Below are 15,814 nucleotides of genomic sequence, written 5' to 3' on the forward strand. Positions count from 1 at the left end.
CTGAGGACCAGCCAGCCCGGGCGAAGAGGCGGGGGCCTATCCCGCCCTGGGACTAGAACCGCTCCCCCTTCCCTCTGCCACATTCACTTTGCGAGGGCCTACTCCAGGCCAGGTGTTGGAAATAAATAGCGAGCCCTGCCTAGTGAGGGATGCCCTGCAGGGTGGGAGCCTGGCAGAGGCAGGGCTGGTAGCGGGGATTTCAGACAGGGCAGCAGGTGCAAAAGATGTTTTGGGAGAAGTGAGCTTCATCGAGGTGATCGAAGCAGGCCAAGGAGGCACTGCCCGAGCCTTCGTGGGAAAGCGGGTTCTCGGGAGCAATCAACTTAGGGATCGAAGAGCTGGGCTCGAATCTCATCTCCACCACCCACCTACTGGGCGACCTTGGGCAAAACGAGTCACTTAAACCCACAATTTCCTCATGAGTAAAATAGGGATCAAAACAGAACCTGTGTCCTAACCCATGGGATTCTAGTCATACTGACTGCGATGTGTTTAATTCACTTTCCGCATCACGACGTCCTCGATGAGTGCTGTTAGGATGTCGACTAGCTCTCCTGGGAGGCGTAGTGTGGCCTCGTGGCTGCTGCTCCCACTGCTTTAGGACACTGGCCCCGTGACACGGCAGTTTGACACAGTGGTCAGGTGCCAACCAAAAGTGCCAATGGCGGTTGGGTGTGCAGACTCTAAAAGGCATCAGGGTAAAACTCTGTGACCGTGGGCAGGTGACTTTCCCTCAAAGAACATAGGTTTTCTCATTTTAAAATGGAGACTATGATACAACTTACTACATAGGCCTGGTGAGAGGATTAAGGACAGGCGAGAGCGACATGGACGGTGAGCGCCATGACAGTGGTCTTGGCGATGATAGTTTAGATTTGACACTAAAAGCACGGGAAGCAGAAGCAAAAATAAACAAGTAGGACTACGCACAAAAAGCTTCTGCACAGCAAAAGAAATCACCAACAAAGTGAAAAGACAACCTATGGAATGAGGAAAAAAATAGTTCTAAACCACATACCTGATAAGGGCTTAATATCCAAAATAGATAAAGAACTAACACAAGTTAGCAGCAAAAACACAAACGATTCAATTTAAAAAATAGGCAGGGTATGAAAGAATAGACATTTTCTGAAAGAAAACATACAGATGGCCAACAGGTATATGAAAAGGTGCTCAACACTGCTAATCATTAGGGAAATGCAAATCAAAATCACGAGACGTCACCTCGCGCCTGTCACAATGGCCGTCATCAAAGACAAGAAATAACAAGTGTTGGCAAAAATGTAGAGAAAAGAAAATCCTCATGCACTGTTGGTGGGACTGCAAATTGGTGCAGCTGCTCTGGAAAACAGTATGGAGCTTCCTCAAAAAATTTTAAATAGAACTGCCTTATGACCCAACAACTCTACTTCTGGGTATTTATCCGAAGGAAACAAAAACGCTAGCTTGAAAAGATGGCCACACCCACATTTTCCCTGCTGCCAAGACGGGGAGATAAGCTACGAGTTCACTGATGGATGAAGGGATGAAGAAAAGGTGTTTTACATACATATAATGGAATATTATTCAGTCATAAAAAAGAAGGAAATCCTGCCATTTGTGACAACACAGATGGGCCTTGAGGGCATTATGCTAAACGAAATAAGTCAGAGAAAGACAAATACCATATGATCCCATATGTGGGATCTAAAACAAAACGAAACGAAACAAAAACTCTGAGCTCATAGATATGAAAAATAGATTGGTGGTTGCCAGAGGCAAGGGGGCAGGGGTGGGTGGGTGAAATGGGTGAAGGGTGTCAAAGGTGCGAACTTCTAGTTTCAAATAAATAAGCCCTGGGGATGTAATGTACAGCGTGGAGACTATCTGAAAGTTGCTAAGGGAGCAAGTTTTAAAAGTTCTCATCAGAAGAAAAAAATTGTGACTATGTGTTGATGAATATTAACTAGACTTATTGTGTTGATCCTTTTGCAATACATACAAGTATCGAATCAGTATGTGGTATACTTGAAACTAATATAATGTTATGTGAATTGTATCTCAATTAAAAAAAAAATCCACGTAAAGCAGGTGAACATTGCTTGACGCAGTTAACTCAGGGTAAGCTCCTGGCAGGAACACTGAGGAAGGGTCATGCACTCGATGGTGACTAAGGCTGGACTGGGGGCGTGGTGAGCACCCCGGTTGTTGGAGAATACTGCTTCATTTCCTAGCAGGAGCCATGAAGCAGCCACACATGCCTGGTAGTCTCTATCATGCCGATTCTCTGATTATAGCATTAGTCACAGATAAAAATGTGTTACATCCCAGGGTGTGAGGCTTCACATTTTTTTTTCCTGAAACGAGCATGGGGTCTAAATAATAAAACCAAAAGCTGGCTATTTGAAAAGAGCAAAGCTAGGGATTTCTACCAGTTTTAAGGGTAAATATAAATCAGTGGAAGACAGCTATTCTAAAATGAATTAAATGTATAAAGCTGTTGATTTCTGAAAAAAAGATCTGAGGGGTTCCAGGAATAGCAGGGGCTCCCAGTGTCCTTAGAGCATCATCGACCTCACATCCAGTCATGCTGGTCCTGGAAGCAGACGGGGGATACAGGGAGGCAAGACACTGATTGCATCATCGATCTCCCAGCATCAGTGATGAGGCGTGTGCCAAGTGCTGGTGAGCAGCACAGCAACAGAGCCTTTGGAATTTCGGAGAAGCCTTGAGTCCTGAGGCCTGGGGTGAGTCAGGGAGGAATTAGGAGGGGGTGTGCGGAGTCACACAGGATGATAAGAAGGGACGTCTCCTCCTGGGGAAGGTCTTTGGTACCAAAAATGAATCCACTTTAAGTCTCTTTACATTTGGTAAGAGATGGACTAGAAAGGAAAGAAAAGAATTTTAGGGATTAGTATGGCAGAGAACCAGTGAGCAAGGGTTTCTTGGACAGAGTGAAACCAGACGTGAGACACCAGGCCTCAGGCCACCATATCCCTCAGAGAAAGGCACAAACTCAGACAAAGGATGCGGCTTAAAAGCACCTTCTGGACCAGGCCTCAGTCTATTTTTCAAAATTAATAGATGTTCCAAGCCCATAATATGTCCTATAAACCTGGGGACAGATCAATACATTGAACAAACTCCTTTGAGGGTGTTTGTGTGACCTACAGGAGAGCATTATATATGGATGTCACACGCATTATGTATGGATGTGGCGTTTGAGCTTTGCTGCCTTTTTTTCCAATCAGAAACTGAGGATGTGCGTTTTCTAGCCTCTCCTCCCCCCAAATAAAGAAATTCTAATAGTAAAATGTAGAAACATTCGCAGTTGCGTGTGTGCCTGTGACTCAGGGAGGTGGAACCCAGGTCCTACAGTGGGGCTACCAGTAGCTCCCTGTTTAAGACAGGCCTGGAGTTTAATCAGTGAATGACTGGTCTGTCTGCTCCCATCGATGGCTCCAATCAAACATCAACTGGGGAGGACACTGTTTCCGGAGTCAGGGTTCACTGTGAAGCCTGTGGTTGAATGCCACCCCCCCACCCCTCCTACCCTACCCAAAGATAGGTCCTCCTAGAACCTGTGAATGCCACGTTATTTGGAAAAAGAGTCTTTGAAGGTGTAATTAAATTAAGGCTCTTGAGATGAGATGAGATCATCCTGGATCAGGGTAGGCCTTAACTCCAATGACAAGTGTCCTTATGAGAGAGGAGAGGGCCATGTGCGATGGAGGCAGAGATTGTAGTGCTGCAGCCATGAGCTGACCATCAGCAAAGCTCACCGGCGGCCACCGGAAGCTGCAGGACGCAAGTGGCGTTGTCCCCTAGTGCCTTCAATGGAGCACCGCTGGCCGATACCTCGATTTTGGACTCTGGCCTCCGGAACTATGAGACAATGCATTTCTCTTGTTTTAAATAACCCAGTTTGTGCTAATTTGTTACCAGCAACCTCAGGAGACTAATACAGAGCCCTCGCATTTTCTTCCGATGGCATCTAACAGATGTTAGTTGAAAGGGCTTTTTTAAATTATCAGTGAAGGAAGCCCCCTCCCATTAAAACTGGCCAAGTACCATAGTCCAGATCAGAGCGCACTGGGCTGAGGAGAGGGCACAGTAGAAAGGGGCTGGCGCTGGAAATGACTCCCGAGCTGTGCCGCTGGGGGACTAAGTCACCTTCTGCCTTGTCTGTCGGGTGGAAATACTATGGAGCAGAGCAAACTGGGTGAACCGTGGGAACGCACCGTGTGGACATAAAGCGTTGGCGGCCCTGCCACCATCTCTGCCACCCTCAGGGTCCCTACCAGAAAGAGCCCCCTCGTTGAGGTCGCAGACCCACTGGCTGTTCACCTGCGGGGCGAGGAGAGAGAACGCAGCATGTGAGCTCTGCAGCCCTACAGCTGTGTGACCCTGGGCGAGGTCCTCCCCCAAGTCTCAGCTCTTTATCTATAGAGCAAAAATGATAACAAAAATATATAACCAGCAGTGCCGATCCTGAGTTATCTGTAAGGGTCGAGGAACTTACTACATGGAAAGTAGTTGGTGAGCATAATGCTCGGGCCATGGTCGGCTCTCTGCACAGCCGCCTGCCTCCGCCATTCCTCTGCTCCGACAATGAGACATCCCAGCGCACAGCCCCGGCGCCGTGAAGCCATCACCCGCACCTCGCCCGCCGCGCCTCGCCCGTCCTGAACGCAGATGTCATCACCTCGACGAGGCAAAAGGAATCGGCCAACTAACAACTGGGGTTTAGAGCCGGGTGGAGGGGGAAGCCAGAGGCAGAGGAAGTGCACGGACATTACTGTCACTCACCACAGGGTCTCACTGGCTCCAGCCAAAGTTGAGAAATATAATCGATAAATTATCAGGAGTCCATCATCTTCACTGTTTTCAATAATAAAGAGGAATTTTTTGAGTTAATGTTTTTGGGGTATAAAATCACTTCTCTAAAGGTTTGGCAATACCTTCGGTTACTTTTTCTTCTGTGAAATGCAAGAAAAATTTAATTTTTAACTTAAAACGCCCACATGTTGAATAATTTCAATTTTATAAAAATTTATCTATCTGATTGTATTTTTCTTCCCATGGTTCAATAAGTCTGTATGCGTACAAAGGCATCCAGGATGATATTCAGCAAATGCTGACAACAGTATGTTATGATGTAATTTTTCTTTGTACTTTTCTGTGTTCCTGAGCATATGTAAAAAATGTATTGTTTATAAAAACAGCAAAGTTATTTTTTAAAACTCATCTGTTGGTGCCTAGAATAGGCAAATTTATATAGAGAGAAAGTAGACTGGAATTTATCAGGGGCCAAGGGGGGCGGGATGGGGAGTTGTTGCTTAATTAAGGTACAGAATTCTGCTTGGGACGATGAAACAGTTCTGGGAATGGAGGGTGGCAATGGTCACATGACATCACAAACGTACTTAACGGAACTGTACACTTGAAAGTGGTTAAAATGGTCAATTTCATGATAATAAATATACATATTACACATATATATTTATAATAATAATAATAATAATAATAACAACAACAACAACAACAACAGCTTATCTGTGTGTTTCCCGCCCCGGACACCAGGACAGTAAATGCCTGGGTAGCCCATGTGGCAGGTGAGCCAATGTGGCTGCATCTCCGGTTCAGTATCTGCATCGATGAAGCATTAATGATTTAAGCCTTGGAGGAGACTAATGTGGTGATTTCAGGATCTGGGCCAGGGGAAGAAAACCCTGCTAAATAACTTAGCGTGGAGGAGGGGCTGGGGTTGAGGACAATCTCTCCTGTTGCCCTTGACGGCCCAGCAGGTAGGTGGCGGCTTTCTTCTCCTTTGCAAAACTGGCCAAGAAGGTCTCAGCCTTGGAGCTGCTCTTGGATTTCTTTGCTCTGTACCCTTCCACTCCGCTGTGTGTCCCGTGTTGGCCCAGTGATCCAATAACCAATTCCAAGTTTACGTCTCTTTGTCTGGCCTGGAGCCTGTCATCTTCCAAGCAAGCACAGCCCTGTGCTGCGTGCTGTCTGAGGAGGACAGATGGATCAGTGAGTCGTGGGCTGGAGACAGGAACTCAGGCCCCACCTCCAGCTGGCCAATTCCAAGCCCCTTAGAACCTCTGTTGTATGTTGCTGCCATGGCAACTGCTGGGGAAAACACCTGGCCAAGAGGGAGCCTGCCAAGGCCCACTGGAGCAACAGCAAGGGACGGAGAGGGCATTTCCGGGACAGGCAGTGAGCAATTAGGGAGGAAGGGGCCGGATCTGAGCCAGCCAGCCTGAGCAGTCTGGAAGTGCTTGACCGACCCAGAGTTTAAACTACAGAGGCTGAAAATACAATTTTAAAAAATCAATATAATTGCTTTTATAAGCGCTAAAGACAGAAGGACTGTTGGTAAGCTCCTCTCTCATTCCTTATTCCAGGGCATGATGACCAATAAGAGCGCTGGCCTCCACTCCTGGCCCTTCGCGGGGGGTTATAATTACAGCAGACCTGCACAGAGCTCCCGGGCACCCTGGCCGGCCCAGGCAGAGACCAGCTGTTCGCACACGGACCGGAGAGAGCCGTGGCCGCAGACACTAAGCCACGTTCCATGAGCGCCCCGCGTGTGAGCCCGGCTCCGCGGTGCTGTTGCCAGTCGCGGGAGGCAAAGTGGCTTCCCCGTGTGCGTTCCTCCTCTCCACCCCACCTCGCCCCACTTTTTTTTTTTAACATGGGGTTTTAAATTTCACGTTCTGTGATCTAACTCCCCATTTCCCACTCACAAACAAATGACATCTGGCCACTCTCAACAATAAACTTGGAAAGATGAGACATTTCCTGTTAGTTCTCCATGTAACCCCTGCTTAAACTTTCAAATTCCTGCAAGAATTGCCTGAAAAATAAATGGATCATTAAAAAGTGAGGAAAAGGGACAGGGGGAAACTGCCACGAGAGCCCTCTGACAATGCTGATGAGTTCGTACCAGAATTTCAGCATTACTATTATTATTATTATTATTATTTACCATGGTTTAGCTCTGAAGGATCAAGACGGATTTGTTATCCCACACAACTACCTAGTGCAAACAGCGATTGGAAGAACCTTCCACCAGGCTGCTGGCTCGGACCTCACGGCTAACTGCCCAATCCCTTTAAGTGGTGGTAGAAAACATTATTTTACAGTACTCGTCTTTTTCTTAGCCCTCTGCTTATCTGTCTACTTGGTTCCTAAGGAACGGCACACGACCTCCGGCCTCAACAGCTACACAACTCTGGTCACGCCTTTCAGGTCTTTATTTCCCAAGGCGAACCTTCTCGTCTTCGGCGGCCGGCTGGGCACTTCTCGGAGGCCCTGCCCTTGTCTCACCTTTGGCATGAGTAAGGCTGCTAACTGCTCACCAGCCTCCCAAAGCCAGCGCCCTTTTCCGCACTTCCTCTTTCTCTCCATGATGCCAGCTTTCTCCAAGACCCAGGCGCGGGCCACAGCGCCACCACGGAGGGCCTGGGCTCTGGCCCCACTCAGCCCCTGGGCACGGGCTCCATCCTATCACATCACGCGCGTCCCTTCTGCCCCGTCCTGCAGCCACCGAGCTTCCCCGCACGCTTGGCAAGTCCAGTGACTTCCTAAGAGGTGCCCCTCTGCCACTTCCTGTCCCCCCGCATCCAGGAGGCTCTGACCGCTAGCCCTTCTAATGCCACGTTCTCGTCCGGCCTTTCCCACTCAAAACCTTTCCATGCGCTCTCCACGCTCACGCACAGTGTGGGTTCCAGTGGGCGGTCGCACGGTCAAGGGCACGGCCTTGCCCTTGGTTTGATGCTCTGCTACTCTGTCTTGAAACTTAATAATTTCTGACCAAGGGACCCCGACTTTTCAGTTTGCGCTGGGCCCTGCAAGTTTGGTCACCAGCTCCGCTTCCGTGCGAAGTCCAGACTCCTTAGCCTGGTATTAGAACTGGTGCGATTTGGCGGGTCCCTCCCACTGAATGATTAGACCTTCCGTCAACCGGTCACTCCAGCCACTGATATCGATAGTCTCTTGGCACCAGATCACGCTGTGCCCACCCGCTTCCACTCCTTTGTTCCTCTCATTCCTCTCTCACGTGGCTATACGTCTCTCCTCCCCGCCGCCTCCTCCTCCTCCTCCCTCTCTCTCCATTTCTGCTCATATTTCTCTATCCTCCTTCCCCACTATCTCTCGCTACTCTCTATCCATTCCTCTGGCAACGACAGCCTCATCTGGTTCTTACGCTTCTTGTTCTTACTTCCTCTTTTTGTTCCCTGAGCCTTGCCCCCCCGCAACCAGCAACTGTTAGGGGGCGGGAGCTTATGAGTCAGTGCCATCCTTACGATGCCTCGCAGAGTGCATGGTGACAACCGGCTGACGGGCTATTTCTCCCCGTGTCTAGTGAGGGTGTTAGAATGTGTCTGGAGTTTAACAGACACAAAGTGGGTTAAATTTACTCAGGCCAAGTGTAGAAACCTGGAAATAGTCATGGAGTCCCTGTATATATTAATTCAATAAATATTTATTGAATGCCAGCTTTGTGCCAGGCTCTGTTCTCCTCTGAGCAGTAAAGAGGCAGCTGGCAGAGGAGTCGCTAGCTACTTGGGAGTCACAGACAGCTCCAGGGGTGTCCTGCTGCTGGGCTCACACGGGCAGCCTGGCCCCTACTCAGTGTCGTCCTCAGGCTCCTGGGAATAGTCTTCGGCTCTCGGGAGGGGCTGGCCCAGCTCCGTCTGCCCCAGGTGTTGGTAAGACCAGGTCTCGGATCTCATCCCTCTCTGCTGTCAGCTCTCCCTGGGAGGTGGTTTATAGGAATGATGGAGAAGAAAGCACGGGGACTCGTCCCGACCCTCCTTGCGCGCCCCCTTATTCTCGGAAAATCTAATTCGTAAGGAATTTGTCCAAAGCAATGGTTCTCCTCTGAGGCCCCTCAAAACCCTGTCTTTTCCATCATTCATCCGTTCACCGTGGCGATGAGCTGCCTCTCTGTGGCTGCCTATTTGGGGTGGAACAAGGGTTATGGGGTAGAAAGAAATATTGGGGAGCACAGCGGTTAATTTTTTAAAGTCAGGTAACATCTCATACTCCGTTGTTTAGCAAATACTAACGGAGCACCCACGGACCAACCACACAGACAGAAAACGGCGACAGCCCCTGGCCCGTGGGGCTCACAGCGCGCTGCCCAGCTTCCCATCTGGAAGGAATCGCAGATTCCTCCCGTGCTAAGTCAACTCTTAGTCAGCTCTTCTGAGCACTGCCGTCCCAAAGGGAAATCGCTTCTTAGACACAGAACAAGAAGAACCGTTCGACTGCTTCTTATAAATACAGATAAAAAGAACAGAGAGCTCCGGGCAGGAGCGCAAGCTCACACTCACACGCATACTCACACGCGGACGCAAGGTAAATAAATACTGTGGTTTCTTTGACCGGTGACCTTCTTCTTCCTTAAAATCTCCTCCCTCAGAGTCCGTTACACGACAGGTATCGGAAAGGATGTGGGCACTTTTATTTCCCTTCTGCCCTTTCCAGAAATCAAGGGACAGAGGACAGGGGCTCCTGGCGGCCTCTCCGAGGCAGGTGTGTTTCCAGTCCTGCGAGCAGCCAGAGGGGCGACGGGTTGTCAGCGCCGAGGGGAAGAAAACGCCCAGCCAGAACGCGGAGTGGGAGCCAAGCTCTGCAGCCCGGAGTCCGGCCTGGGGTGTCAGGCCAGGAAGCCACCGCGTGGTCAGTGCAAACGGCGCCCAATCCCTCGCTCCGCCGCTGGGGCTGCGGAAAACTCTGGCCAGGACGATCCCCGCAGGGAGGTGCGGGGCGCTCAGGCACAGGAGGCCGGCTGCGAGCAGGAAGGGGAATGGTGAAACGCCCCGAGGGCCCAGTACAGAAAGGAGGGATTGGCTCTCTCAGGCCGCAAGATCGCCTCCCGAAAAGGCTAATTTTTAATTCAGGTTTATTTACGATCATGAAGGAGAGGCATGTTGATTTCTGGTTCTCTGGTGAAATGTTTTGGATGATGGGATTTAAAAAAAAAAAAAAAGATAATATGTCATTTATTAAGCTACTCATAGGAAAATAAATATTTGGAAAAGACGGCATTTTTCTCTAGAAGTTCTTACAGATCCAAAATCAGAATCCGGCACGGAGGAAGGCAAAGGCATTTTTGCACTCGTCGGTGTTTGTTGAATACCCAAGAGGTCCTGGCCATTGCTAGGCACTGAGGGTCACGGCAGGTAAGACAGAGCCTCATTTCTCACGGGACTCGCTGCCCACGGTGGGAGGGAGATAAATGCCCGGCCTGGACTAGGAGGAGGAGGAAGGGATGGCGAAATTCCTGGAATAGCTTGCATAATTTGACCTGCTTGAACTCTCCAAGGGCTCCCATTTTGTTCTGAGCTAAAGCCAAGTGTCTCTGTGGCCTTCCGGGCCCCGCCCCGTCTGCCCCCGACCCTTTCCTCTCAGGCCTCCTCTCCTCCCCTCGCGGCTCCCTCCCCCGCACCTACCACACTGGCCATCTCCCCAGACACGATCTAGGGGCTTTCGACTCCCGTTCGCTCCGCCTGGGACACCCCTCCCAGACGTGCACTCAGGAAAGCGTCCTCCTTCAGGCCTTTGTCAGCTATCGCTGTCTCTGTAAGGTCTTCCCCGCACCCCCAGCACACCCCATGAAGCATACGGAGGACGGGGTCCATGGCTGCACTTTGAGAACCGCTGCATTAGGATTTCATGGGAGGCCTGTTAACATGCAGCTCCCCAGCCTGTCCCCTAGAGATGCTGTCTTAGTGGCTCTGGAGAAGAAACGAGAGGACACTGCATTTCCCAAAGCAGCTCAAGTGATTCTAATGACGTGGTCCAAGTCCACCCTTTACAAAAAAGATAAAAAGGGAAGCCATTGAATGTTTTCAAAAGGGAATGACAAGATGAGACCTGGCCTACAGGGTGGCCTGGGGACCACAGTCCTAATCTCTAAGATATTGTGGGTGTCCATCAGGGGCCAACTAACAACATCCTGTGGGCAAAACCCAGCCCTCTACCTGTTTTCTAATAAAGTTTTATTAGAACAGCCACACCTATTCTTTTACATAATTGTCTATGGTTGCTTTTGGGTTAGAATGGCAGGGTTTAGTAGTTGGGACAGAGACTATATGGCTTGCAAAGCAAGAAAATATTTCCTTTCTGAAATTTCAGACAATTTTGCCAATCCCTGGTCTAAACCAAGGGCTGGAAAGCAGCGAAAAAGTGATCATTATTTAGAAACGAGATCAGTTTAAAATATTTGCAGGGAAAAGAAAACTGCATTTGTGATTGTCACAATGACTGCGAGTCTCTCTTGCCGTGGGCTGTGAGCGCTGAAGATGCTAAACCCTGCACATCCTATAAGGCAGGGACCATGCGGCCCCATGAACTGCCAGCTGAGAAATGGTGGCCTTAGACCAGACTGAACCTCACGTATGTAAAAAGGTCTAAGATCTACTTTTTTTTAATCCAAAAGAAATTTTTTTTTTTTTTTTAAATTGGCTGGTGAGGAATTACTACACATTTCCACGTGGGCTGCTTTTCTGTGCTGATAGGACTCCATCACCATCTAATGAGACTCGCTACGAGCTGAGCCAAGCTCGCACATGGCCCAGAATCAGCAGGATGGAGGATGGGGCAGCGCCATTGGTGGCCGACATCACATCCAAGTTCCTGTCTCGTCGACTTGTGGGTCGGTGCAAATTTATGAGGCCACAGGCCAGGTGAAAACAATGAACTGGTGCTTCTGGGGTAACAGATCGGCTGCTGACTACATGTTACTGGGAATGGAAGCTGGAGTTTGAAGAAGGCTCCACAATATCCGGGGATGCAGGGCAGTGTGTGTTGGCAGCCTGAACTTGGCCCCACGGTCACTCGGCCCTCACAGGCCGTGGGGCCAGAGAGATTTATGGACTCCGAGGAGCGCATGCGACCGAGGCTGCTCAGCAGAGGCCGTGCATCGTGAGATTCCAACTGTCAAAGAGCATGTGGGGTTTCTTCAGTGGTCCCAGGACACAGCGATTTCATCTTTAACACATCAGTAACTTAGCCTCTGGTTAGTGGAGCTCACTGGGGCATGACTAATCAGCGGATGAAAGTGTCTTTGTGGGGATTAACTTTAATGAAAAGAAAAGGGATAGTTATTTGGGGAGTTTGAAATCTTCCATAAATCAAAGCGAACACTGACAAAGCAGGTTCATAAGGTAAGAATGAAGCCATTGTGGGAAAAATTAAGGAACAGCTACTTTTTCTATAAATCACAGGTCTGGACTACAATGGCTGATGATTCCATGGGAACGGGACCATTTAACTTCTTCAGGTGTAATGGAGTGATATTTGGGGGACGGTCGACTCTCCTTAAGGGAAACCAGATGTCCCATGTCCTTATTAACCCTTTCCCACCGACACGCAAAATGTCTAGCCATGGGCTTATTGAACCTTCGAGGGAGTAAGCTCCACTTATTCTGGATCCAGCTTTCAAAGTACATCTTGAACCCACCCATCCCCTACCCAAGGGCCCTATCATTTAAAGTCCATCCAGGAAACCATGGGAATGACTCCGTGTAGCCAAACGACCATGTAAAAAGGACATCTCTGTCCTGCCAAGAGCTTAGGCACCGGACTCGTAAGAATGAGCCAGAGCTGGACTCCACCGTAACCGAGTGATTAAAGTCACTCCACCAGTAACAGGTAAAACCGACATCACGTCCCTCCTGATGTGACGCACTGAGGACACTTAACTCATGTTGTGCTCCTGCCCGAAAGCTGTCGCCAGAGCCTGACCATGATGAAACTACCGGAGAAACTCAAGTTGAGGGAAATTCTACTAAATGACTCACCTGTTCTCTAAAAACTCAATTTTGCAAAAAACAAAGAGATTCTGAGGAACTATTCCGGATTAAAGGAGACTAGAGATAGGACAGCTAAATGCAATGTGTCATCCTGGAGTGGATTCTCAGCAAGACAAAGGTATTGCTATAAATAGCATTGGGACGAATGGTGAAATATGTGTATAACCCGTGTTTTGGTAAAAGTACCGTATCGATGTTAAATTTCCTGAATTTCATAATTATATAGTAGTTACGTAAGAGACTATCCTGGTTTCTAAGGGATAAACAAATATTTTGAGGTTGAAGTTCACGATGTCTGCAACTCATTCTCAAAAGTTCAGAAAAAATTACATAACTTACACCTTGGTGGTAAACCAGATGCCTTAACAAACATAGTAAATGTTATTAATGGTAAGAGTGGAAGGGAATAACACTTCTGGGAGGCATCGCAAAAAAAATAATTACAACTATCTCGGACAAGGTAGTGTGTGTGTGTACGCGTGTGTGTTTGGGGCATATCATCCTTTTATCTGAGATTTAAAAAAATTCCTGTATGTATTCACACTTCACGAAGACTATTTCTTTCAAATAAAAATTATGTTGGTCTCAGCCCTGACACTTTATTCTTTAAGAAGTCTTCCAACACAGAATCTCATTTTGTCCTGTGCCTATATTTCCCTTCCCACCGGCCACTGTGAACAGTCACAAGGGAGAGACTCTAAGCTCAGTTATTAATAAGCTAACATATGAGACTTACTTCATGCCAGACACTAAGTGCTTCACATAGATCGCTCATTTATTCCACGGAGCAACTTTACACTACAAAGTGAGGAAACTGGGCTACGCAGGACTAAATAGCTTACTCAAGGTCACAGAGCCAGTAAGTGATAAAGGTCGCATTCTAACAAGTCGGCCTGGCTTCAGTCTGTGCCCGTAACCAGTCAGCTGTGCTGCCTCTCACGGTGACCTGTACCAGTGGAAACCGGACCTTAAGACAGCGTAGCTCACTTAATTCACTGTTACAACATCTTGTGTCAAGTAGGTATGAATGCAAAATCCAGGTTATTCATAAAACATTAAGTCAAAAAAGAGATCCCAAAGGAAATAGAAATCAGAAAATATCTTGAACTGAACCAAAACTGGAAAAACCCATTATATCAAAATTTGGGCAGCAACTAAAGTACACTGAGTGAATAATTTATAGTTTTGAACACATACTGAAAAGAAAGAAAACCTAAAATCAGTAATTTAATCTTCCATCTGAAAAAGCCAGAAAAAGAAGACTAATTCAAACGCAAAGTACGAGGTAGGGAATAATAAAGATCAGAATGGAAATTAACAAACGAAAGAGAAAAACAATAGGAGCAATCGAGGAAACCAAAAGCTGGTTTCTCAAAAAGACTCACGAATCTGATAAACCTTTAACTAAACTGACCAAGAAAAAAAAGAGAGAAAGCACAAAATACCCAAATCAGAAATAAAAATGGTATCATACCTAGAACTAACAGCTAACTGTATACTTAGTGCCAAAGACTAAATGTTCTCCTCCAAACATTGAAAATAATGCAAGAATGTCTGCTTTCATCACCTCTGTGCAACTGAATGTTCTAGCCTGTGCAACAAGACATGACAAATAAATTAAATGAATGCAGATTGGAAAGGAAGAGATAAAACTTGGTAGACATTCATATGGAAATGGAACGGTCTTAAGGCACACAAAGTAAATCTGAACATTTCGAAGCTTGACTTGAAACACTTGCACATCCTGCTAATCTGCGATTCTACTCTGTGCACGTGCCAGCCGACAAAAGAAGGTCTCCATAAACTGCACATCGTCATGCAATGGAGCGGTATGCCTCCATGAACAAGACTGAGTTGCGACTTCATCCAACGCTGATGACTCTTAAAACGGTGGGTGAAAAAAAAAAAAATCCCGGAAGACTATATACTAGCATGATGTCGTTTTTCTTAAACTCAAAAACAAGCAAAAGTAAACAATATGCTGTGTAAGCATACATACAAATGTAATTATGTATAGTTATATATGTGTACATAATTATATGTATCAGTGACAAACCCCCAAATTCAGGATAATGATACCTCTGGGAAGGAGGCCTGGGACCCCAATGAGGAAAAAACATTAGGTATATGAATTATTGGCAATGTCCTAGTTATTCAACTGGGTGATGGGTTCATAGGTTTTCATTATATTATTAAGCTTTGTAACATAAATATACAATATAACGTGTATATATTAAAATAAAAATGTAAGACGAATTTTTAAATAAAAAAATTCTAGGATGCTTTAATTTGTCACTCTTTTTGAGGGACTGCCATCTCTCTGTCAAGCCGCATTTCACGTCTGAGGAATCATAGAGTTAAGTGTGCGTGGCTTCTGATGCCTGCAATTACTCTGTGGGTTTGAGGCTGAGTGTGTTTTACCAGGCCAGAACCCGCCCTCTGGCACCTCTGATGGCTCTTTCTTGCTATACGTCTCACTCAGTTGTTACTTTATCCCTTCTGTCTTCGGTGGCTTTGTAATGTTCCAAAATTTTCCATGAAGATAATTTCCAGAAAAATGAGCTACTGGGTTTGGAGAGCAAGCTCAGTGGCTCACTCACGGTCCCCGCAGCCAGGCAGGGAACAGCCTGGTTGGCATGGCCACTTAGGTGACCCGCCCAGGCCTCGGGATCCCACCAACCACGCCTCCCAAATTCTCCATATGGAGTGGAAGCCAGAAGAGCCATCTCTAGCATCTCCATCCTCTCCATCATTTTTCCACTTCATTATCTCCATCTCCATCTCCTCTAGCTGGGTCTCAGTCTGCACCACTTCCCAGCCTTAAACAACAACACGGCAAGGCCTCCTGGGCTCCACGAACAATGTCTTCAAGTGGACAAGGGGTGGATACTGGCCCGGGCTGGCATCCTGGCCTGAACCTTACTGCAGAGCAGGGCCCCAGTTCCATGCCCAAAGCCAGCTGCCTACCTCCATTTGTAAATAAAGTTTTATTGGCACAC

The 15,814-nt window shown here is 47.5% G+C and overlaps 1 protein-coding gene across 1 annotated transcript; it reads left to right on the forward strand.

Annotated features, from left to right (window-relative positions):
* The first annotated feature begins 827 nt into the window (after positions 1 to 827).
* LOC112472585 lies at positions 828 to 13,403 on the forward strand. Its single transcript, XM_025041115.1, has 4 exons — positions 828 to 834; positions 8,520 to 8,702; positions 9,052 to 9,354; positions 9,484 to 13,403. Exons 1-4 carry the CDS (start codon positions 828 to 830, stop codon positions 9,810 to 9,812), a joined length of 822 nt encoding a protein of 273 aa, XP_024896883.1. The 3' UTR covers positions 9,813 to 13,403.
* Positions 13,404 to 15,814: the final 2,411 nt, after the last annotated feature.

The sequence above is a fragment of the Pteropus alecto genome, unplaced genomic scaffold (assembly GCF_000325575.1).
Source record: "Pteropus alecto unplaced genomic scaffold, ASM32557v1 scaffold87, whole genome shotgun sequence".
Classification (NCBI taxonomy): Eukaryota; Metazoa; Chordata; class Mammalia; order Chiroptera; family Pteropodidae; genus Pteropus; species Pteropus alecto.

Bases quoted from the DNA above. Each gene is read 5' to 3' on its own strand.
- LOC112472585 (XM_025041115.1), top strand. The intron at 8,703-9,051 runs GTAAGACCAGGT...TCCGTTGTTTAG, and splicing joins TCCGTCTGCCCCAGGTGTTG to CAAATACTAACGGAGCACCC. The intron at 9,355-9,483 runs GTAAATAAATAC...TGCCCTTTCCAG, and splicing joins TACTCACACGCGGACGCAAG to AAATCAAGGGACAGAGGACA.